Source organism: Ailuropoda melanoleuca, chromosome 9 (assembly GCF_002007445.2).
Source record: "Ailuropoda melanoleuca isolate Jingjing chromosome 9, ASM200744v2, whole genome shotgun sequence".
In the NCBI taxonomy this organism is placed as follows: domain Eukaryota; kingdom Metazoa; phylum Chordata; class Mammalia; order Carnivora; family Ursidae; genus Ailuropoda; species Ailuropoda melanoleuca.
Genome location: NC_048226.1, coordinates 95,222,700 through 95,247,180, shown reverse-complemented (window position 1 = coordinate 95,247,180; position 24,481 = coordinate 95,222,700). Strand labels below are relative to the sequence as shown.

At 41.3% G+C, this 24,481-nt stretch overlaps 1 protein-coding gene across 4 annotated transcripts in view; it reads right to left on the bottom strand.

Moving 5' to 3' along the window:
• The window catches only part of PHF20L1 (PHD finger protein 20 like 1), an 82,465-nt gene that overhangs the window by 7,267 nt on the left and 50,717 nt on the right, over positions 1–24,481 (bottom strand). For all 4 annotated transcript variants that reach the window (XR_004627935.1, XM_034668639.1, XM_002917615.4 and 1 more), the window contains 5 exons: positions 9,906–10,070; positions 6,443–6,624; positions 5,379–5,478; positions 3,878–4,073; positions 274–640 (listed from right to left, as the gene is read on the bottom strand). Coding sequence is in view for 3 of the 4 variants with exons in the window: in XM_034668639.1 (XP_034524530.1) it covers positions 274–640; positions 3,878–4,073; positions 5,379–5,478; positions 6,443–6,624; positions 9,906–10,070 (1,010 nt within the window). In the remaining variant the exon portion in view is untranslated. The remainder of the gene's footprint in view (positions 1–273; positions 641–3,877; positions 4,074–5,378; positions 5,479–6,442; positions 6,625–9,905; positions 10,071–24,481) is intronic.

Sequence of the window (24,481 nt, the reverse complement as noted above, 5' to 3'; positions counted from 1 at the left end):
TTTTTTGAGGTATCTAAGTGTGCTTATAAAACTGAAACTTTGATGGGGCAAAAGTTTACTAAATTACTACAACTCTGAATTAGGTGATAATTCAATGTTCAAATGGTCAGTGTTTTCTAATAGAGAAAGCAAAAAATGTCTTTACCCTAACAAGACATTTGTGAACTTGGGAAGGTAAGAATAATGTTACTGGGAATTCAGTATGTTTTATTTTATAAAATTTTCCTATGGTCTATCATATTTTCCAAGCCAAAACAAATGAACTAGTTATACCTTTTCGGGCATTCCATCTTCTTTCACTGAGTATTGTGAACGGTTTTTATCTTTTGTGTGGAATTCTTGTTCTTCTTCAAAACTACTAACATCGTCATCATCTGAACTCCCAGGGTCTGCGAGAGATTTGCAGTCTTGACCAAAATTTTGTGGCTTTTGGTAACTGTGCTCACTTGTTATGTAAGTTCCTTCCATTTTTAGGGGCAAACGAGGTGGTTCTTTATGGTTCTGTACGTGGTATTTCTTTTCCTCTACATTAACTGTGTCTTGCACTGTTACTTTTTTCTCTACCCCAGCAATTCCTTGATCTTGGTCTTTTCGCGTCCCAGAACAAGCCCAGAGACGAAGGTCAGGATGATGTTTATTCCTTAGAGCAAAGTTGGAGAAAGAGCAGTTCCGGGGGGAAAAAAACAACAACAACAACAAAAAACAAGTTTAGTGCCATAATAAATTTCAGAAAGTAAAATGATACAGATAACCCTTGGTTGTCCGTGCTTTTGTACAGTGAGTGTGCTGACTCAGACAGACTGGTCCCCACTTCTCTGCTCTAGACCTCGACTCACCAAGGGAACCAAGCTAGAAGGAGGGCAGGGGCTCAAGACGAAAGCAGAGGTGTTCTTTAGGGTAACTTGCCAGAATTTAATCCAAAGTTTGAATTCTCACAATTTTATAGAAATAATACTTGGGTAGAAAAGCAATGATGGGGGTCCCTGGGTAGCTCAGTGAGGCAAGCATCTGCCTTCAGCTCAGGTGGTGATCTCAGGGTCCTGCTCAGCAGGGAGTCTATTTCTCTCTCTCCCTCAGCAACCCCCACCTCAGCTCCTGCTCTCTCTCTCTGTTAAATAAATAAAATCCTTAAAAAAGGCAATGATAAATGTAATTATGTTGATAGTTCACATCATCATTCAATAGATGCACTTCTTTTCCTACTGATTGTACAACACAAAAAACTTTTATATGTGCGTATTTTAAAATCCTCATTCAATTAAAAAGTGATACTTGCTGATGACAAAAAATTCAGGCAATAAATGCATACAAGGTAAAAACCTCCCTACCATGGCAATCATAAAAAACTGAGGTATAATCTTTCAGGCATTTTCTACACATATAAAATTATTTTTTGAATGGATAAGCATATACTTTCTCTTTTTATACAAATGGGGCTCTCAGTTTGCCTTCTTCATAGATAACATATATGGGCATCCTGCTCTCTCAGTACACAGACACTTCCCTCACTCTTACTCTAGTAGCCGAACAGTATTCAGGCTCCACAGTCCAGGCTCACCAGCCCATTCCCACCTATAGACGTGTGTGTGTGTGCGTGTGATCTCTGCACACGAGTGGGGATATTCCAGTCAGACACAGAGCTGGATAATGGGTACACATTGTAAATGTGATAGGTACTGTCCAAGCGGCCTCCAAAGAGGCTGCCCCGATTACGCCCCACCCACAGCCTAGGACAACGCCCTTCTATCGCCACCGTCGCTAACCATGCGAGTGTGATACTGCAGCTAATTCTAGTCATTAACATTCTGCAGTGAGTGAGTGAAACTGGAATTCTTTCATCAGCATTGATTAGAAAGGGAAATACTCAGGAGGCATAAACCTTTCAGAGAGCTCAATAATGTTCATGAATTAATTATTTCCAGGTTAGATAAACACCCAGGGGTCAAATTACTTTTCTTCTAATTCCCAAGTATTGTTCTGAAATTATACATTTTATCTTTTGGACCTCTAATAATTTAATATCAGAAAACACTAAAACTCGTTCACAGTAAAGGCACAACAGAAAGCTAGTTTTGCAGTCTGTCCAATGGCCCGAGTCCTGCTCTGTCACTGAGCTTGGACAAGTACCTCTATCTTTGACTATCCATCTGTCAAATGAGAGGAGGCCTATTTCTTAGGCTTATTATAAGGATTAAATGAAATCTCATATTAAAGCACTAATTTCTGGCATGAAATAGACTTTCTTTTTAATAAGTTAGCTCTTCCCTCAAGTTTTAGCATTTGCATGCCCTTTTTATAAAGAAATCCATATTCAGATTTATGACATACCACAGAAGCAAATTACATCGAACAATCATTAAGGACTTATCCCTACTCTACGCACTGGGAACAAAATGATGAATAAGACAAAAGCTGTACCTTAAAGGAATTCATGGTTTAGTAAGGGGAGACGGACATGAGAAAACAAAGTGCACCGAAGTGCCAACATCAGTAAGTAAGGAGTCTGCCAAGAAGGGTATGTGATCAGCCCTCGTCAGGCAGGTATCATGAAAAGGCATCTGCCAAAAAGACTAGTGGTAGAAGGTTGTTCCAAGTGTGAGTAAAGGCTCGTAACTATGATAAAGCAGGCTTCACTCAGGGATTATGGTTTGGTAGAGTTGTGATGTTTGGAGAGAACAACGGGGGGAGGGAAAACATGGCAACAGAACAACAGGATACATATCAGGGAAGGACTCAGAGCACGTGCTGGAGAGCCAGGAAGACACGGTGGGGTATGAAGCTGAAAAAGAGACAAACTCCTATTTATCTTTTTAAAAAGATTTTATTTGAGAGAGAGAGAGCACGCACACAAGCGGTGGGGGGGCAGAGGGAGAAGCAGACTCCCCACTGAGAAGGGAGCCAGACATGGGGACTGATCCCAGGACCCCAAGATCATGACCTGAACCAAAGGCAGACACTTAACCGAGCTTCCCAGGTGCCCCAAGCTCCTGTTTATCTTTTACTAAGATCACACTGGCAACAGTAAGAAGGATAAACTCAAAGAGTGTAAGACCAGAGCCGCAGAGAACTAAAAAGGTGTGGCAATGGTTCATGTGAAAAGAACAGCCTGGGCTGGGACAGTGTGAAGAGAGACAGGAACGCACAGAACAATGTGAAGGAATTACAGTGGATAGATGCCCTTGGCACACCAGGCTGAGGTAAGAGGTACTTGGACGAGGACAGAATGAGGGGAAACGGCAAGTTTCTGGCCCAGGCAAGTGAGTCAAAATGAAGAAAATCTTGTGAAGAACCAATGAATCATCCTGTTCTTATATAAAATATTTAAGAGAAGAATTCTGACTAGGAGTTAGGAAGAACTGAAAACAAGGGCTTCAAGAACACTCGGACATGTTACTTAGGGAGGCTCAGGTTTGGGTTTGTTTTAAGGGAAAAGAGTCTGGGGTGACTAAACCCCGTTCAGTGCACAACAGAGGCATGGATTATATACCTGGTCCCTTCAAAGTCCATCTTTAGGTAATTTAAAAAATACACTCTTAAATCTACTTCATCTTGACACCATTCCTGAAGCAGGACACAAAATACCGGGTTCACCAAGCAGCTGCACTTAATTCTGTGCATACGGCAAGCACACAACACAGCCGGGCAGGGACTAACACTGATTGGAACAGCAGAGGTGGTAGTGACCTTCAATCATGCTTATTCATTCCAGCACAACAGGCAGGAAGCAAAATGCTTATTAATCGTGTCTATTTTCAAAAGTTAAAATGTATTCAAATCTCTCATCCGTCTTTCAAACTGCTCACGTGAACCCTCAAAAGGCCGCCTGATCACTGGGAATTCAAACACCGGCCTCCCGTGCCCGCGGCGCCTCACTTACTTCAGGATGCCGATCTTCAGCTGGAGCCCGTGCAGGACTTCCGTGACACCATAGACGTCAGCAAGCAGGTGGTGTGTGGAAACTATCTTTTTGGCATTGAGATGAGAGTAATTTTCTTTTAAGAATGATAACCCACACATTCTCCCATTATCCAACCAATCCTTATCATAGCGGTATTTTGCACTCCACCTCTGACCTGTGGAGGAAGGAGACATTAAAATGACAAAGGATTCCACTTAGAGATTTCCTTCCACTGCCATCTTACTAACACTACTCAGTAAGCAAGAAAAGCTTTGGTACTAAGAATAAATTCAGAAGAAGAGCAAGACAGAGTTCTGAGGAGCTGGCACTGCGAGAGCTCCTCCGACCCCGGGGCCTCCCGCCCACTACGGAGAACACACTCCATGAACGGTGTGCTCAAAGGCAGAGGACACCCGCAGAGGAACCTGGAGTGTAAGGCTTTCCATTTCTTATGTGTCTGTCCTCTGTCCTGTAGAAAGGCTGAGAGGGCTGGACAGAAATGAGACGGGGTACCCGTTCTCTAACATTTGTTTTGAACTGGATGAAATACAGAGTTCTACTTAAGTGAATAAGGACTCCTCTTCAAGAGCTCACAGGGTCCTGTATAATCCTACATCTTCAATGTCAATACTATGTCTATTAAATGAGTTGCTTATGTGTCTGTGATGCCTACTATACTATGAGACAGTGGAAAGCACGCTTACAATCAATCATCTTACCTCTTACCAGCATTTGGCAAATAGAAGGCATTCAATAAAGGCTGCTGAATGAATAAACAGATGTCTACATTCATATGGGTCTGAATCATTCTCCTGCTCCCTAATGTTACTTTTTTTTTTTTTTTGAGGATATCTAGCTTTTTTCTGCTTGGGCAGCTGAAAGTATATGCAATATGCAAATCCTTGCTATTCAAAGAGCCTCTGGCATGGGAGGAAGGCACTGGACAGGGAGTCAAAAAGGGCAGGTTTTCATCTCAGTTCTGCCATGTCTAGTATTACCCTTGTGCACAAGGCATGCGACTCTCCGTGCACCAGTTGTCTCATCGGTAAAATAAAGGGTCAGACCGCGATCATCGGAGAGTCCATCTACCTACAATAAGCTGGATATGCAGCAATCAGGAACTTTCTTAAAACCACATCCCGAGGAGTTACATTCAGAATACAGTTCCGTATAAACCTATTTAGAAATCAATACACAGGGACGCACTACAGGACTACTTCTTCTCCAGGAAAAAGACGTATATAACCCTGTCCTTCCAGTAATGCAGTAGTTACGCTAATGAAACAAGACTAATGTTCTGGTCTAGATAATTAACATGGAAAATAAAACTGTAACAAACAATGAAAAATATTTTAAAACTTCAACATGGAAACAGACTTTAACTGATGAAGAAGGAACAGTATCTTCCACAGCGGGTACACTACGGAACCGGTAACCAGATCTTGCGGCGCCCGGCCGCCAGCACGGGGAAGAGGCTTACCGGGAGGGTCCCTGCAGATGTAGCAGATGTACTGCTCGGGGATGCTCTCCTCCAGCAGCCCCATGCACACGCTGTGCTGCCAGCAGAGGCACTCTTCACACTGCCAGAAAACACAGGAGCGCTTATGACCACTGGTCTGCTCACTACAAAGACAGACAAATCCCCTTCCTTTCACTTAGCCATGGCCGGTCTCTGGCTGCCGCCCACAGCTCAACTCTTATTCCACACAATGACGCAAGGGCCGATATATGATGAACTTCCTCTTGGTGCAGCTACTAAAATGTGCCTTGATAGATGAATCACACACACACACACACACGTGTGCGCGCGTGCGAAACTATGGCTCTCACTTATTTCCCACTAATTTTTAGGCAAATACATCCTTAAAATAGCTTATTAAAGTGTGGACTTTTTTTTTTTTTTAAGACAAGTTCATAGGAGTGCCTGTAGCAGTGACTTCTTAAAAGTACTACCTGTGTGGTGACCCTATAAATTTGTAGTTCCCTTATTTGAGAAAATCTTTGAAGAGGAAGAAAAAACATTACTCTTTCTTCATTCCTGTAACTAACATTTCCAAATCTTCCAAATGTCATCACAGAACACGGGTTATGCTTCTTTCTTCTTAAAGATACCCCTTTCTACAGGGAGAGGTGGTTTGTAATGCTTAATCCTTGCAACAATTTTTGACAGTAGTGGAAACGTTTATTTCCGAATCTGCCTGTTGAAGGGCTACAAGCAACAAGGATCCAGGCCAATAAGAAAAGGGCCGCTACACTCTACCCTTCAATGTGGACGCTCACCCACCCTACTGATTTCAAAGAATGGCTTCCAGAATTTCAGCTTCAAGACCTCAAACTCAATACTCTCGTAAAGGGAGGGTGATCCTTAGGTGAAAGAGCAGTCTACTTCATTAGAGATTTTCCCATCACTACTGGGATTTTAAACGTGATAAGCGGGAGACCTGCCCTTCAATAGGACCATGAGTGAGGAAAGAACATGGAAACCCTGTTGTGCTTGCTGAGCACCTGAAATAATTATTCGCTCCAACAGGGGCGACTGGTTACCTGGATCATGAAGCCGTTCTCCTCATCCATTTCACAAATGCACCGCACAATCTCATTAAGTGCATCGTCTTCATCCTGAGATTCCTCAAAATTGGTTGAATCAAAGTCCTGGTTGTACTCATCCCCACTGAGAAGCAAACTCTCTGTTGAAGAATCATCTAGGAATTCCACATCTGATAAGTCTAGAATATACACAAAAGTATACTCAGCATATATTTTCCTATGTTTGTGTCATTTTTCCAGATAGAAAGGAGCTAAAGGGAGTGATTATAAGCTACTAAGTATTAAGAAAGGCCAAACAAATGGAATTAGAGTATTTGTCTCTAAACAAAGAAACAAATGACTTTTGAAGCTTCGCTAGTTATGACTGACTTTACATCTTAACATCTACACTATTACAAGTAACTTGGAAAGTATCCTGTAGTCTTGCTGCTTATCGAGGTAATGGCTAAGGGTGATAGCAATTCAAATTTGCGTAGTTTTCGAACACCTTCACAAACGTTAGTGCTCTTCAACCTCCCCAGGATCAGGGGTTGTAAAAAGAATGGATTTTGCTCTATGTACCACAGCCAAGGCACTTGAGCAAAGGGAAGGAGACTGCCTGGAAGTCCAGTATCAGTATTACTATTCTTAGTGGCGTTGGTACCCGCAGCCACCACTGCACTTCCTATGCAGCAGGACTATACTGAACACTTCCAACAGAAGATCCTTTCCTCGCTCGAGCAGTGAGGCCAGCTAACGGTGAAGCTGACTGCATAGCAGGACTACCCGACTCCAGAGCCTGCGTTCTCAATGACGTCAACAGTATTCCTTAAACTGGGACCAGGGCTTCCCTAAGGAATTTACAAATTTTCAAAATTTCCCTTGGATTAAAATCTTTTAAAAATAAGTACGTATATTCTAGAAACTAGACTGTACGGATGACCACTACATAATGCCAGGTTTTAGGTTTGTATTTGTACCAGTGTTGATGTCAAAGAGGACAATTTAGCCCAGGCCACTGAGGGGGAAAAAAAAAATCGAGGTAAACACAAGGAAGTATTTATTTATGACAAAGGAGAAAAAATGATGACAGGCCACTAAATGTTTGCCGGGAGGGTGGATGGAGAAATGCGTAAGACGCGTGGTCGAAGACCTGCCCGCTGCTGTGAGGCCCCTGCAGGCCAGTCAGTGGAGCGCCTCGGCCACAGAGGTGGCTCCTCCTGCCTCAGTGTCTCAGCCTCTCGCCGTGGTCTGCGCCATTCCTTCACCGACTCCTTACTCGCCTCCCTCCGTAGAGTATCAACAGGCCGCAGCAGCAAGGGCTCGGCACTGCAAAAGCTCCACCTGCAGTGCTTACAGTCAAGCCTGCCGTACACAGTAAGCCGCTCCAGATTGCTTCTGGAAGAGCTAAGGAGGGAGTCCGTAGCCACAGAAAATTCTCTTTTCAGACGATCAGACCAGAAAGAAGTTGGCTGAATTTGAACTGAAAAAATTCATGCTGTTTGCATTTTAAATACTTCATGACTTAGTGCTTCTTTTACCAGCTTCTAATCTGATTTTTTCCTATTTTTGAATGTTTTATTTTGACTTATCAAAAGTTAATGTTTTACAGAAAAATTAACATTTTCTTTTCTTTAGAGTCTTAGGACATCTTAGAGAAAGTGAGGTCAGTAGAAATGATATTAGAGAAATAAAGGAAAATTTTCAAGGAGTAAATCAATGAGGCATCATAAATTCCTTCTAATATGAGTAGTCTTGAGAACCTAGAGGGGAAATTTCATTCATTCCTCATCTTACTATCTTAAATCCAAAATTAGTATTTTCTAACTTGGGCCTTCCTGAATGCAAGTTCATGTTTCAAAACGGCAGACCAGAACATGAATAAACATGGTTGCAGCATATGTGTGGCGTTATATGGATGGCAATTATAATAGAATAAATACATTTAAAACTATTATCATTGAAGGGAATTAGCGTGTGTCTCACATATGCTTTCATGGCCAAAATAACCAGGTTTTATGGTGCTAGAATGCAAATTTAACATACTGGCCAGATTCCCAAGCATCAAGCAAATGCTTGGCTGAATTCTAGGGGCTGAGTAAATGCGTCCATGGGTTCAAAGTTAAAAAGAAAACCAAATAAAAGTTCCCTCTCCCACTGAAATACCATGTGGACAACAGCTCCAAGTGGCCACAGGAACACCATTCTCTTCCAACTGCTACTCCTTGAACTATCATGGCTATTTTCTCAGACATATTCACTAAGTGTGGGTTCCAGATCAGCATCACCTGGGAACTCATTAGGCGTCAGACATTCTGAGGAGGAGGCCCAGAAAGGTGTTTTACCAAGCTTTCCAGGTGGTTCTGACGCATGCTAACACTTGAAAACTTCTGGCCAAATACCTGCGCCCTATATCAACACCCGTCCTTTCGCCCAGCTCAGTGCTTGGTCACACACGGGCAGGATGGGGGGGGGGGCACACACCCGTGACACTCCTGCCACTCCCTCTCACACATCTAGCTCCAGCAGCACTGCCAGCCAGATATTCCCTCTGTTCTCCAGCACTCTGTGTAAAGTGATTACTTTCCAACCTTGATGGCTCCAACACGAGTGTCCTTATGTAATTGTTAACCCAAAGAATCACTCAGAAACTCCATCTACCCTCCCGGAAATCTCCTTCGTGCCCTGCAGTGCATCTCTGGATTGGTCGTTTCAAAGCATCACAGTGGCAGCTGTCACGGACACCTGGGGTGAAAAGCCACTGGCCCAGAAGGGAACAGGGGACTTGTGCTTGTTAGAAAAGGAAGAGGGACTTTTTCCTCCCTCCCTTCAATGTTCGAAAATGATAAATCTCAAAAGCCGTGTGCTTATTTTAGGAGAAAGGAAAGATGACGCTTTTTTTCCACAGTAGGCTAGACAGGAGTTAGGCCTAGAAGAAAGGAAGTGGTAACCATGCAAACGAAAACACATCACCTAGGACCTACCATAGCGGGCCCTCAGAAGAAAGAAGGCCAGAAGTGAGCTCAGCCGTCAGTATCCCTGGGGTTTTACATAAGATGAAGACCCCATCCCTTATTCTAGTCTCCAGCCACTGCCATCAGGGTCTACGTGGGAGAGTCTCCCTCCTACTGCTGAGAGCCCCTGAAGGTGAGCATGCTCAACTCCCCCAGCCGCCAGGACAGCTTGCAGAGCAACCTGACAGATTCCAAATCTGCATGTAAAATACCCATAACCAGTACGTAGCAGACACTAGGAGCTCCCTCACCATCTGTCCTACAATTAATGATAAAAGCCAATTTTACTTTATGGAAGTTAAAAAAAAGTAGCTCAACTTTCTAATGTTGAGATTTTCATATTAGTTTCTGGGATAACTCCTTAAATGGTGTGCCCTGCTCAGATAAGCCCTCAATGAAGTATGTTTCCATCAGTTCCCCATTTAAGAATCTTAAGACTTGTTTAAGCATTACATGATTACACATACTTTCACCACTAAGATCAACTGACAAAATTGCCCTTGGGTACTGATATGTTGTATTTTTCTCCGTAAACATGCTTCGCAGAGCCAGAGAACTCCCAGAAGATCGAGTTAGTGGAGAAGAGCACCTTTCCAGAAATTCTAGAGAACTGTCTTCATAGTCTGAATAGTCTGTAACATAAGATACATAAAGAAATATTAATAAAGTGTCAGGTCATCAGGAAGAGTCACTATAAAAATTAACAAGAAAGTAATGTTTTACAAGATATAAAATAACCATGCCACCTCTTTCCTCATCCACAAACAGCTAGGTCGTGGTTTATCTGATAAAGTGGGCTGGGCAAGAACACCTGGGAACTGTACCCCAGGCAGTACACACACACCAATGTTCTAGTTGGTACCAAAAACTCTTGTTACCCAGTCGAGAAGTGAAAAAGGATTATTTTTACAGTTTTTCTCCATTATAACCACAGCTATGTTTACAGTAAGATGTGCAAGATGGAAAGTAACTTTTTTGTTTTTGCAATCTGTAAAAAGGTGCTCATAATCTGTAGCATGACAACTATTACACTGACAATTCATTTGATACATTTTTCAGCAAAAAATGTCTGAATGAAATTGAGTGGTCCTGAAAGAAACTACTGATTCAAGCCCTGTCTTCCTCAGCTCAGCATGAGTCATGAAGACAGAGGACAGGCAGCAGCTTGCTGCAGCCTCCAGGAGAGTGGGGTGTGATGAGAGGGACAGACAGGAGAGGGCAGGATTCAGGGCCCTGGGAAGGCTCTGGAGCAGAAGAGAGCCTGAAGCATCTGACAATCTGAGACTGTGGCTACAGCACAGTGAGGGAGAGACAGAAGAAATGAGCCTAGGGTGGCAGCAGCAGGTCCAGTTTAACACGTTCTTATTTTTGAGTTTTATCCTAAATGCGGCAAAAACGGCGTGACCCAAGTCTGATTCCAGTTTTCAAAGCACACTGGAGCTATGGAATGAGGAAGGGTGCAGGGAGGCGCAGGCAGGAGGAGCCATGGCCTGGCCTGGGCGGAGGGCAGCTGGCATGAAGACTGACAGGCAGATGCAGGGACCTGCAGATCTGCAGACTGCAGGTGCGGGGCTGGCCTGGAGTCAGAAGGGCAGTTTCCAGGCTTCTGCTTGAACTACCGAGAGGCGGAAAGAGGTGCTCTGAGAGGGAGCTAAAGAGTAAGAGGGAGGAGGAGAAACCAGAGAAGGGATGTGCGTCCGGAGGAGGATGTTTACTTATTTATTATTTTAAAGATTTTATTTTAGAGAGAGAGAGAGAGCACAGTGGGGGGAGGCGCATAGGAGTTGGGAAAGGAAGAGGGAGAGTCGCCACTGAGTGCGGGGCCCCACTCGGGGCTTAATCCCAGGACCCTGAGATCATGACCTGATCTGAAACCAACAGCAGGACACTCAACGGACTGAGCCATATAGGCACCCCCAGAGGAAGGCTTTTTAAAGATGGGAGATCCTACGCATCATCTACAAAAATCTAAAAATGAGGGGAGGTGGGGTGACAAGTACCAGGATTTTAAGAACAGAAAGGCAGACAACTGCCTCCATTATTACAGAGGCAAAGCAGCAGAAGATGGATCTACATAGCTAAGCACATAGTTGTGGACAGATGAGCAAGTTCTCATCTGGTGGCTTCTATTTCCTCAACTGAGTCTGAGACAAAGGATACCTGAGGCAGGTTAGGGAATAGAAAGAGGTGGAACAGACTGGAAGAGGTGAGGAAAAGAGTAGGAAAGCAAGTTTCCAGGAGAAGAGCAGTACCAATGCTGGTATGCACTGAGTATCCATCTAAAGTCAGTAGTTGTGGTGGACAAAACAATGGTCCCCAAAGATGTCCATATCCTGATCGTCAGAACCTGTGAACGTGTTAGGTTCTGTAGCAAAGGGGAATTAAGATTGCTAATCAGTTGACCTCAAAATTATCCTGGATTATCTGGGTGGGCCTGATGTAATCACAAGAGTCCCGAAAGAGGCAAAAGAAAAGCAGAAGAGTCAGTATTGGAGCAATGCAAGTGAGAAAGACCTGAGTGGCCGTTGCTGGCTTTGAAGATGGTTAGGAGGACAAGAGCCAAGACACGCAAAAGCCTCTAGAAGCTGGGAAAGGCAAGAAAATGGATTCTCCCCTACAGCCTCCCAAAAGGAACGCAGTCCTGCTGACACCTTCGTTTCAGCCCACCGAGACCCATTTTTGACTTGTGACTTTCAGAACCTTAACATAGTAAAAATAGTCACTGATATGTAGTATTCTGTGACAGCAGCAGCTGGACGCTAACGTAGTACTCACCGTACATAAGCACAGCCACATTTATTGGGTACCCCCTGTGTGCCAAACATTCTAAGTGCTTTATGTGTATTAACTCTTAATCCTCACAGTTAATACAATCAGGGAGCTACAACTGCTATGCCATTTTACAAGGAAGAACTGACAGAAAAGGTTAAATTGCCCAAGAAGACATAACTATCTTTGCAAAGCCAGCCTTCAAACCCAGAAGAGCCTGACTACAGAGCCCTACTCTTAACCAAAAACTGTTACCAGCGGGTTTCAATGTTTCATGTACACGCAAATGGGAAAGCTTGTTAAAGCAGATTCCTGGGCCTCGCCGCCAGGTCAGGAGCAGGGGCCCTCCCGGACGCTGCACATGCTGTGACACTGCAGAGCGATCCTGGAGGAGCACGGGGCCACTGTGCCTCTCCTGGCCCCACAGTCTCTCCACAGCTTGCCCAGGCCATTACTTGGGCATAGGAGAGGAAAGGGCATTTGCTGAACGCTAGCTGCCACTGTGCTAAGTACTTTACAATGATTACCTGACTGAATCCCAGAAATAAAGCTACATAGCAGAAACTTATTACCATTTCAGATGTGAGGAAACTGATATTTATACATTTTAAATAACTCACCAAAGGACACCCAAGCTATAAGCTTTGCAGTGAAGTTTTTTTTTTTTTTTAAGATGTTATTTATTTGACAGAAGAGAGAGAGACAGCCAGCAAGAGAGGGAACACAAGCAGGGGGAGTGGGAGAGGAAGAAGCAGGCTCCCAGCGAGAAGCCTGATGCGGGGCTCAATCCCTGAACACCAGGATCACGCCCTGAGCCGAAGGCAGACGCTTAACGACTGAGCCACCCAGGCGCCCCTGCAGTGAAGATGTGAACCCAACGCTCAGCTTTGAAAGCTGCCCTTTTATCGATGACATGTTATATTGCCCTCTCAGGAAAGTAAATGCAGAAGTACAGCCTGAGTGTAAGAATAATGGCAGAAATCTGTTTGGTGTTACAAATTAAACAGGCTGATACATAATCTCTCTACATGGTATTAGTGACTAAACAGAACTCCTTAGCACTGTACACCACACCTGCACTCCCCATGCCAGCCCCGTCTGGCTACTGTGAATAAAGGTCCACTGCTGTCTTCAGGGTTAGATCAGCTGTAATCCTCCATATAAAGCCCCTTTCCTTGATCACTCCAGCTTCTCTATAGACAGAACTTACTTTCTATCACCAGTATCTTACCAGTAGGTATCTGCGCATGCTTCTTATCGCTCTTACAATATGCTGATAAGGCTTGCCTACAAACTCCCGGAAGGGAGTCTCTGTTTTCACAGCACAACGTTCTAGATTCTCCTTGCATTTTTCACTCTAGCTCTTTTAAATCTCTGCATGACTTCAGTTTTTTCATATTTACAGATACAGGAAAGACAAAGAGATGAAGTGACTGGCTCAAAGTGACAAAGGTAAAAACTGGCAAGATGTCACTCTTAAATCCCAACATGGCGATTCCTCGTATCAACAACCCTAAGAACTTACTAGGCCAGCAAAGACAAGTAAAACCTGCTAGAGGGAAGAATGCACAGTCTAGCAAACACTCTCTAAGGCCCAGGAAGTAACAAACAACGTAACATGATGGTTAAAGTTAAAATTAAGACTGAAGCCAAACTGCCTGGGTTTGAATCTGCTTTTTACCACTCAATAACCACGCGAGCTTGGACACCTCTATTTCAGTTCACGATTTCTAAAATGGGTGTAAGAGGCTCTACTGTAAAGCATTAGTTAATGTGAGGATTAAATAAACCACTGTATATAAAATGCCTACAGCATGTCTGGTACATAATAAGCACCAGCAGGATATGCAAAATAACATTCAGTGTTAAGAATGAATTTTTAAAACTCTCTGGTGGTAGTAACTATAGAATAAAATGTATATTATATTAGGAACTTCAAGTAGGAATAATGTGAATGTTTTAAAATTAAAATGTCTTTAAAATTTTAAGCTTACTTAAAACCCCCTATTTCCAGCTTAAAGACCCCTCTTCTAATTTAACCTGGAGAAGAGTGGCACTTCCAAAATGAATGTAAATAACCCAGAATAAATTCTCAAATGTAATAATTAATTGCAAAGATGTCTGTGATTACCCAGCTCCACACCTGCTGTGTATAAAAAGCAATGCTTCTGTGCATCTTTAAGTATTTGCTAGGATTCTATTTACAAAGTTAAGATTTTCATTTATAGGTCTGATTTTAAAATGTAAACAACATATAAAGTTCTTTTCAATTAAAAAATAAAAATATATTAACATGTTTTAAAGGATCAATGGCTCTTTACAAGTAGGGTTAGCATAACTGTGTAACTGCGGAACACAACTCTGAGGCGCCAGGTTTCTTGGCAACTTTTTTTCTCAGTCTTGCTAATGCGGATCACCCTTTCTTCCAAGTCACCCCACCTCCTGCATTCTCCTCAAGCTCTCTCACCGTGCCACCAAGTGTGGCCTGCTCCTCATTTGTTCATGGGCAGCCCCTCCCGGTTATCCCCCCCCCCCCCCCCCCCCCCCTCCCCGGGCCCCTANATCTTAGCACACTTCGATTCTGTGTCTGCCGGTGAGTCCCGGAATAGACCTACTTGCTGACGGGGCCTTGAACAACCCGCCCTTCCTGCCTGGAGTCCGAGCTATCCCCACTGCAGTAGGAAGTCCACTGAATCCCCTCAGCCTCTGGTCACTTGGGAGTTCACCTGGCAGTTTTACCAGCTGTTAGAAGCTTCTCAAGTCTGCATTACGATACACCCTCACAGGAGGGTGTTCACAAATCAAATGCATTTGTGATTAATGGTTTTTGTTTATGAAGTTCCAGAATTTCCTGACTTTAGGTTCTTTGGAGTCTGGGTCTTAACGGGGCTGTATGTGAAGGGAAGGGGTGAGGGGAGAACGGAAGAGGGGCAGTGCAGGCACAGGAGTGCACAGATATGTTCAAGACACTCTCTGGAAAGTAGTTTTAAGCTTTTCAATCCCGTCTGACCCCATGTCTTCAAATATACTCTGGCAGCTTTAGAGAGAGAGAATGGAGAAACAATCAGATATGATTCCGGGCCTAGCTAAAGAGTTAATAATCTGAAGAATTTACCATCAATTACTGACTCTGAAATTTCCCAGTTGGCTTTATAGTTTTTAAAACTGATTTTTAGAGATGCCCAAGTGCCTCAGTCGGTTAAGCGTCTGCCTTCGGCTCAGGTCATGTTCCCAGGGTGCTGGGATGGAGTCCTGCATCAGGGTCCTGGGATCAAGTCTCACATCAAGCTCCCAGCTCAGCAGGGAGTCTGCTTCTCCCTCTGCCTGCCTCTTCCCCTGCTTGTGCGCTCTAACAAATAAAATCTTTTTAAAATTAAAAGAAAAATAAAACTTTTTTAAAAGCATGTAATGAATATGAAAAAAAGCCCAGGTATGCCATAAAGCATATCAATCGATACCACAAAATACTTAGGTGCCTGTCACGTAGTTTAAGAGAACACTGTCATCACTTTCGAAGGTCCCATTGTACCATTTTCCAATTTGAAATGATAAATTCCCCACCTCAGAAGTTACCACTGTCCTGAATTTCTGCTCACCATTCTCTTGCTGTTCTTTATGCTCTTGATACTTTTTGCTACTTTATGCTGTTGCTGTGTTCCCATATAGTTTCATATTACAACTTTTTTTTTTTAAAGATTTTATTTTATTTATGTGACAGAGAGACAGCCAGAGAGAGAGGGAACACAGCAGGGGGAGTGGGAGAGGAAGAAGCAGACTCCCAGCCGAGGAGCCCGATGTGGGACTGGATCCCGGAGCGCCAGGAACACGCCCTGAGCCGAAGGCAGACGCTTAACGACTGCGCTACCCAGGTGCCCCCATATTACAACTTTTTGATCTTTACATATATAAAATCATATTACATGTTTTCCTCAGTGATTTTTAGCTTATCATTTTGTTCCTGAGATTCCTGTGGCTATAGTTCATTTATTTACATAGTGATACGGATTCCATGGAATGGATGCGTGGCTTCTGATGGACATCCGGGCTGCTTCCAGTGCTGCCATGGGCATTCTCGTAAATGCCTCCTGATAGGTCATGAAAGCTTAGTTAGGAATTTTAAGTCACATGGTGGGCACAACTTGCCAGTGGCTGTTTTCCACAGTAGTCGATACCGTGTCTCCACCGCCTCAGCAACATCTGATACCATCCACCTTACAACTTTTGAGCAGACCGCAGCTAGGAAATAGATCCTACTAGGTCTTAAAAATTACATTAATGCTGCTTCTCATAAGATTGGACATCATGTTATATATTCAACCTATCACTTTAAGATTTCCAATGCTGTGAAATACCTGTTAAAATATTTTGCCCATTTTCATATTAGGATATTTTTCTTTCAATTTTTGACTTGTAAGTTCAAACAGATTCTGAATACTAACCTTTGTCAGGTATAAGTGTTGCAGTATTTTCTGATGGTTTGTGCTGTCTTTTCACCCTCTGTATAACGTTTTCTTCTTTTCTCCTTGTAAGGGAATTTCTTTTTTTAATTTAATTTAATTTTTTTTTCTTTTTGTCTTTTGCTCCTCTTCACCCACTTCTCCTACCCCAACCCCCTGCTATTGGCAACCAATATTCTGTTCTCTTTATCTATGAGCTGCTTTTTTTTCCTTAATTTTCCACATAAAACTGAGATGATATGGTATTTGTCTTTCTCTGACTTATTTCACAAAGCATGATGCCCTTCAGGTCCATCCCCGTTGTCACAAATGGCAAGATTTCATTCTTTATTGTGACGAACACTCCACTGTGTGTGTGTGTGTGTGTGTGTGTCTGTGTACACACAATCCCTTTATCCATTCATCCATCAGTGGACACTTGTTTCCCTATCTTGGCTATTGTGAATAACACTACAATGAATATGGGGGTGAATTATCTCTTCAAATTAGTGTTTTTGTTTTCTTTGGACAAATATCACATGGTAGAATTGCTGGATATGGTATTTCTATTTTTAATGTTTTAAGGAACCTCCATATCGTTTTCCACAGTGGCTGCACCAATCTGCATTCCCACCAACAGTGCAGAACGGCTCCCTTTTCTCCACATCCTCACCAGCACTGGCTGTCTTTTGACAACAGCCATTCTAACAGGTATGAGCTGATCTCTCATTGGGGTCTTGATCTGCATCTTTCTGATGACGGTGTCAAGCATCTTTTTATGTACCTTTTGGCCATCTATATGTCCTTTCCAGAGAAAGGTCTATTTTGATCTTCTGCCCGTTTTCTAATCAAGTTGTGTTTTTGCTATTGAATTGTAGGAGTTTTTTTATATATTTTGGATATTAGCTCCTTATCAAATGATTTACAAATATTTTCTCCCATTCAGTAGGCTACCTTTTCATTTTTTTGATGGTTTCCTTTGCAGTGCAGAAATTTTGCAATATGATGTATTTCTGCTTATTTATTTTTGTTGTGTTGTGTTTGGTATCAGATTTTAAAAATCATCACCAAGACATGGCAAGGAGATTATCAACTATGTTTTCTTCTAGGAGTTTTATGGTTTGGGGTCTTCTGTTCAAGTCTTTAATGTACTTTGAGTTAATTTTTGTTTGGTATAAGACAGTGTTCAAGTTTCAGCTCCTGCATATGGCTATCTAGTCTGTAGCACTACTTACTGAAGAGACTCCCCTTTCCCCATTGTATATTCTTGGCTCCACTGTCATAAATTAATTCACCATATATATGAGAGTTTATTTCTGGGCTATTATCTTCCTTTGATCTATGTATCTGTTTTTATGCTAATACCATAATATGCTCAATTATTGTAGGTTTATACTATAGTATTGAAATCAGAAAGTGCAATGCCTCTAGTTTTGTTCCTCCCAAGGTTGTTTTGGCTATTTGGATTATTTTTTTGTGATTCCATACAAATTTTAGGAATATTTATTCCATTTCTTTGAAAAATGTCTTGGACTTTTGATTGGAATCGCAATGAATCTGTAGACTGTTTGGGGTAGTAACGGCATTTTAACAATAATGATTCTCCCAGGCCATGAGCATAGAATATCTTTTATTTATTTGCATCTTCTTCAATTTCTTTAACATCTCATAGTTTTTAAAAATACAGGTCTTTCACTTCCTCGGTTAAGTTTATTCCTAGGTATTTTATTCTTTTTGATACAATTGTACGTGGGATTGTTTTTTTGACTTCTCTTTCCGGTAGTTTTTTATTTAGAGTATAGAAATGCAAGATTTTTCTGTATTGATTTTGTATCCTGCAACTTCACTAAATTTGTTTACAAGTTCTAATAGTTTTTTGATAGATACCTTAGAGTTTTCTGTACATAATATCATGTTATCTGCAAATAGTGACAGTTTTATTTCTTCCTTTCCAATTTGGAGACCTTTTTTTTTTTTTTCTCCCTTGCCTAATTGCTCTGGTTAGGACTTCCAAAACTATGCTGAATAAAAGTGGCAAGAGTGGGAATCTTTTTCTTGTGCCTGATGTTAGAGCAAAGGCTTTCATCTTCCCACCACTGAATATGATGTAAGCTGCGGGTTTGTCTTATATGGACCTTCGTTATGTTGACTCACATTCTCTCTTACCTGCTTTGCTCAGAGTTTTTATCATAAATAAATGTTAAATTCTGTCAAATGCTTTTTCTACATCTATTGAGATGATACGATTTTTATCCTTTATTTTGTTAATCGTAGTATAACACACTGACTTATTTGCAGATGTTGAACCACCTTTGTATCCCCAGGAATAAATCCCACTTCATCATGGTACATGATCCTTTCAGTATATTACTGAGTTTGGTTTGCTAATATTTAGTTGAGGATTTTTTTTTAAAGATTTTATTTATTCATTCAACAGAGAGAGAGAGACAGCCAGCGAGAGAGGGAACACAAGCAGGGGGACTGGGAGAGGAAGAAGCAGGCTCCCAGCGGAGGAGGCTGACGTGGGGCTCGATCCCAGAATGCCAGGATCACGCCCTGAGCCGAAGGCAGACGCTTAATGACTGAGCCACCCAGGCACCCCTAGTTGAGGATTTTTGCCATCAGTGTTCATCAGGGATAGCAGCCTATAATTTTCTTTTCTTACAGTGCCCTTGTACAGTTTGGTATTATCAGGGTAATGCTGGCCTCATAAAATGAGTTTGGAAGAGTTTCTTCCTCTTCTGTTTTTTGGAAGAGTATAAGAGTTTGCAAGAGTTTGAGAGAAGAGTGTGGTATTAATTCTTCTTTGAATATCTCATAGAATTCACCAGTGAGGCTATCTGGTCCTGGACTTTTCTTTGTTAGGAGATTTCTGATTACTGATTCAATCTCCTTACTAGTAATTAGTAAGTTTAGATTTTCTACTTATTTAACTCTATTTTCATGATTTAGCTTTGGTAGTTTGCATGTTTCTAGAAATTTATCCATTCCTTCTAGATTGTCCAATTTGTTGGCATATAACTGCTCGTAATAGTGCCTTTGGATTCTTTGCATTTCTGTGCTATCAGTTGTAACATCTCCTGTCTCATTGTTTTCTTGGTAAGTCTAGCTAAAGGCTTATCAATTTTTTTTCTGTAATCATCTTTCTTTTATTAAGTAATTCTAAAATCCCTAAAAAGACACCCCCCAAAAAAGAATATTTTAGCTGAATATATACTAACTTCCCTAACATAAAACAGAAACACATGTAATGACTTTTCTATTTATCCAATTCACTTTTACAAAGCTTATCAATTTTGTTCACTTTTTCAAAGAATCAGTTCTTAGTTTCATTGATCTTCTCTACTGTCTTTTTAATCTCTTTCATTTATTTCTGCTCTAATCTTTATTATTCCCTTCCTTCTACTAACTTCGGGCTTTGTTTGTTCTATTTCTATTTCCTTGAGATGAACAGTTGAGACTTTTCTTGTTTCTTGAGGTAGGCATTTATACCTAGGAACTCCTCTCTTACAACTGCTTTTGCTGCATCCCACATATTTTGGTATATTTCCATTTTCGTTTGTCTCAAGGCATTTTGTTTCTCGACTTCTTCTTTGACCCACTGATTATTCAGTAGCATGTGGTTTAATCTCCACATATTCATAAAGTTCCCAGTTTTCTCCATGTAATTTCTGGTTTCATATTATTTATTGTGGTCATAAAAGAGATTCAAGAGGATTTCAATCCCCTTAAATTTATTAAGATTTGTTTTGTGGCCTAACATTATCTAACATGGAAAATGTTCTATGTACACTTGACAAGAACGGATATTCTTCTCCTTTAGGATGGAATGTTCTAATATATCTGTTAAGCCCATCTGGTCTAACATGTTAAGTTGGTTTCCTTGTTGATTTTCTAGCTGGATGGCCTACCCATTGATGTAAGTGGGGTGTTAAAATCCCCTACGATTATTGTATTGATGGCTACCTCTCCCTTTAGATCAGGCAACATTTGCTTTTTATATTTGGTGCATATTTATATGTATAAATATATATATATGTATATGTGTGTATATATATATACACACATATATATGTGCTTTTTATATTTAGGTGCATATATATATGGTGCATAGATATTTATGAATGTTATATCCTCTTGTTGGACTGACCCCTTTATTACTATGTGGCACCTAACTTTGCCTCTTATTACTGTCTGTTTTAAAGTCTATTTTGTGATAGAAATATAGCTACTCCAAGGGCACCTGGGTGGCTCAGTCATTAAGCGTCTGCCTTCAGCTCAGGGCGTGATCCCGGCATTCTGGGATCGAGCCCCGCATCAGGCTCCTCGCTGGGAGCCTGCTTCTTCCTCTCCCACTCCCCCTGCTTGCGTTCCCTCTCTCGCTGGCTGTCTCTCTGTCAAATGAATAAATAAAATCTTAAAAAAAAAGAAGAAATCCTTTCCTGACCCCAAGATCATAAAGATGTTTTCCTATATTGTCTTTCAAAGTTTCACAGTTTTTGTCTTTCATACATTTCATCATTAATCAACCCGGAATTGATGACGGCATATGGTGTAAAGTAGGAATCCAATTTCATTTTTTTTCTTCACCACATGGATTATAAATTTCTTATACTAATTACTAAAAGGTTTATCCTTTATCTGCTAATCAAAGAATGCCAGCTGTGTATAAACCAAGTTCTGATATATGTATATGCTTTGGACTATCCTGTCCTCAATCAATACATCTATTCTCCAAATGTCTCACTGCCTTATAGCTGAATAGTAATTCTTCTCTTTATTCTTTAAGTTGGTATTATTTTTGGCTTCTTCTCTTCCACTGTCAGTTGTAGAATCGGCATTGAATCTACAGGTTTACCTAGCATGAAGTGGCATCTTTTCAATACTGACTCTACTAACCAGTGAATTATCTCCCATGCTTTAATCCTTCTTTAATGTTTCTAAATGAGGTTTTACAATCAGCTAGTCATAACGTTTTTTTTTTTTCTAAACGTAAGGAAATATGGATGCATCAAATGGTTTTTGTACATATATAAAGATAGTAACGTTTACTGTCCTTCATCTGTTACTGTGGTGAGTTTCACTGAATTTTTAAAATTTTAAAAAACATTTTTTTAATTAAGAAAACTCTACCCTCAACGTGGGGCTCAAACTCAAGATCAAGAGTTGCCTGCTCTCCTGACTAAGCCAGCCAGGGACCCCTGATTTTCTAATGTCAAACCAACTTTGCATTCCAACCCTGCTGGATTTAATTCCCTAACACTTATTTATGGGTTCTATTTCTATACCCACAAATGAGAAAAACCTATGACTGTCCTTTCCCGTACTGTTCTCTTCTGATTTTGAGCAAAGTTATTTAAATAATCTAAAATGAATCTGGAGTTGCATTCGTTTCCTAGGGCTGCTCCAACAAATCACCACAAATCTGGTGGATTAAAACAATAGGAGTCTATTCTCTCATAGTGCTGAAGGCTAGAAGTACAAAATTAGGTGTCAACAGGGCAAGTCTCAAGAGGCAAATCCTTCCTTGCCTTTTGCAGTGTCTGGTGGCATGAGTGCCTTGGCTTGGAATGCAGCACTCCAATCACTGCCAGGGCCCCCCACAAGGTGTTCTCTCCTGTGGGTTCCAAATCACCCTCTCCCTTCCAAGCTACTAGCCGTCGGCCTTAGGGTCCACTCTAAATCCCAGATGATCTCATTTTTAATCACATCGGCAACGATCCCACTTCTATATAGTCACATTTACAGGTACAAGGGTTGCAAATTGGACATATATTTTTGAGGGACACCATTCTCCCCACTCAGGAGTGTTCTCTCTTTTTCTAAATTCTGAAATACTTTATGTAAGTTTGGCATAATCTACTCCTTTCAAGTGTTTGGTAAAATTTGGCAGCAAAAACTTTTTGGGGCAGGCCTTTTTCTTTGTGGCAAGATATTAATATACTAATTAAATTTCCTTTCAGGTTTGAAGACTATTCAGGTTTGTACCTTCTTCCTGAATAAGTTTGGTATCTAGCAATTGTCCATATGTCCATCTAACCTCTCAAGTTCATTGGCATAAAGTTGTTTGTATTTTTCTTCTTCTTATATCTGGAACATCTGTAGTTATATTCTCTTTAGTTCCTAATGCTGTTTATTTGTGCATTTTGTCTTTTTTCCTTAACCAGTGTTCCAGACGTTTGCTGATTTATTAGTTTTCTAAAAAAATAATTTTTGCATTTTTTATTTCTTCCCAGTATTTTTTTAGCTCAGTAGTTTCTACTCATATGTTTATTATTTACTTCTACTTTTTTTGAGCTTCCTCATTTTTTTTTTTAAAGATTTTATTTATTTGACAGAGAGAGAGACAGCCAGTGAGAGAGGGAACACAAGCAGGGAGAGTGGGAGAGGAAGAAGCAGGCTTCCAGCAGAGGAGCCCGATGTGGGGCTCGATCCCAGAACTCCGGGATCACACCCTGAGCCGAAGGCAGACGCTTAACGACTGAGCCACCCAGGCGCCCCTGAGCTTCCTCATTTCTAACTTTAAGCTGGAGGCTTAGCTGGTTTTCAGCCTTCTTTTCTAGTATAAATATGTATGGCAATACATATTCTTCTAATAAAAGTGGTATTTTTTTTTTAAAGATTTTATTTATTTATTTGACAGAGATAGAGACAGCCAGTGATAGAGGGAACACAAGCAGGGGGAGTGGGAGAGGAAGAAGCAGGCTCCCAGCAGAGGAGCCTGACGTGGGGCTCGATCCCGTAACGCCGGCATCATGCCCTGACCCGAAGGCAGATGCTTAACTGCTGTGCCACCCAGGCGCCCCTAAAAGTGGTATTTTAACTACATTCTCAAGTTTTGGTATGCATTTTCATCATCTCATATGTTCTTAACATCTTATTTACCTTCCCTCTGGTACTGGTTCAATTGGTTAAGCATCTGACTCTTGGTGTCGGCTCAGGTCATGATCTCAGGGTTACGAGATCGAGCCCAGCCATTGCGCTCTGCACTGGGTGTGGAGTCTGTTTGAGATTCTTCCTCTCCCTCTGCCCCTTCCTCCTGGCTCACGTGTGCACACTCTCTTTCTCTCTCTCTCTCTCAAATCTATCAATCTTTACCTTCCCTTTGGTACTGTTCTTTGATCTATGAATTACTTAAAAATATGTGGCTTGATTTCCAAACATAGGGGGTTTTCTATTTATTGTTTTAATACTGATTTAACTATACTGTAGTTAGAAACTATAATCTGCATTATCCCAATCTTTACAATGTGTTGAGATTTGCTTAGGGCTGCATTGTGCAATTTTAACACATTTACGTCTGAGAAAACTGTCTGCTCTGCAGCTGCTGGGTTCGGGGTCCTTGAGAGGTCTGTGAGATCACCTGTGCTGCTGCCACCTTTCTTATCCTTACAGAATATTTCTGAGTTTTGTTAATTTACTAATAACTAAGAAAGATGTTGTGAATTTATTGTTATAACATTTAAGGGGTGCCTGGTTGGCTCAGTCAGTTAAGCATACAACTCTTGATTTCAGCTCAGGACATGGAGCTCCACAGGGAGCCTGCTTAGGATTCTTTCTCTCCCTTTCCTCTCCATCTCTTCTCTCCCCCGCTCATGCACATTCTCTCAAAAAAAATTTTTTTTTAAATTTTGTATCTAGGAACTTATAAAGTGAATTGACCCTTTATCATTATATAGTAGCCTATCTCTGAATGATTATTCCCCTAATGACTATTTTATTTGATATAAATATATCTACTCCAATTTTCCTTTTGGTTTGTATTTGCTCACATTTTTTTCCCATGCTTTCCTTTTCAACATTGCTCTGTCCTCTCCATCCTTATATTTAGACTTATC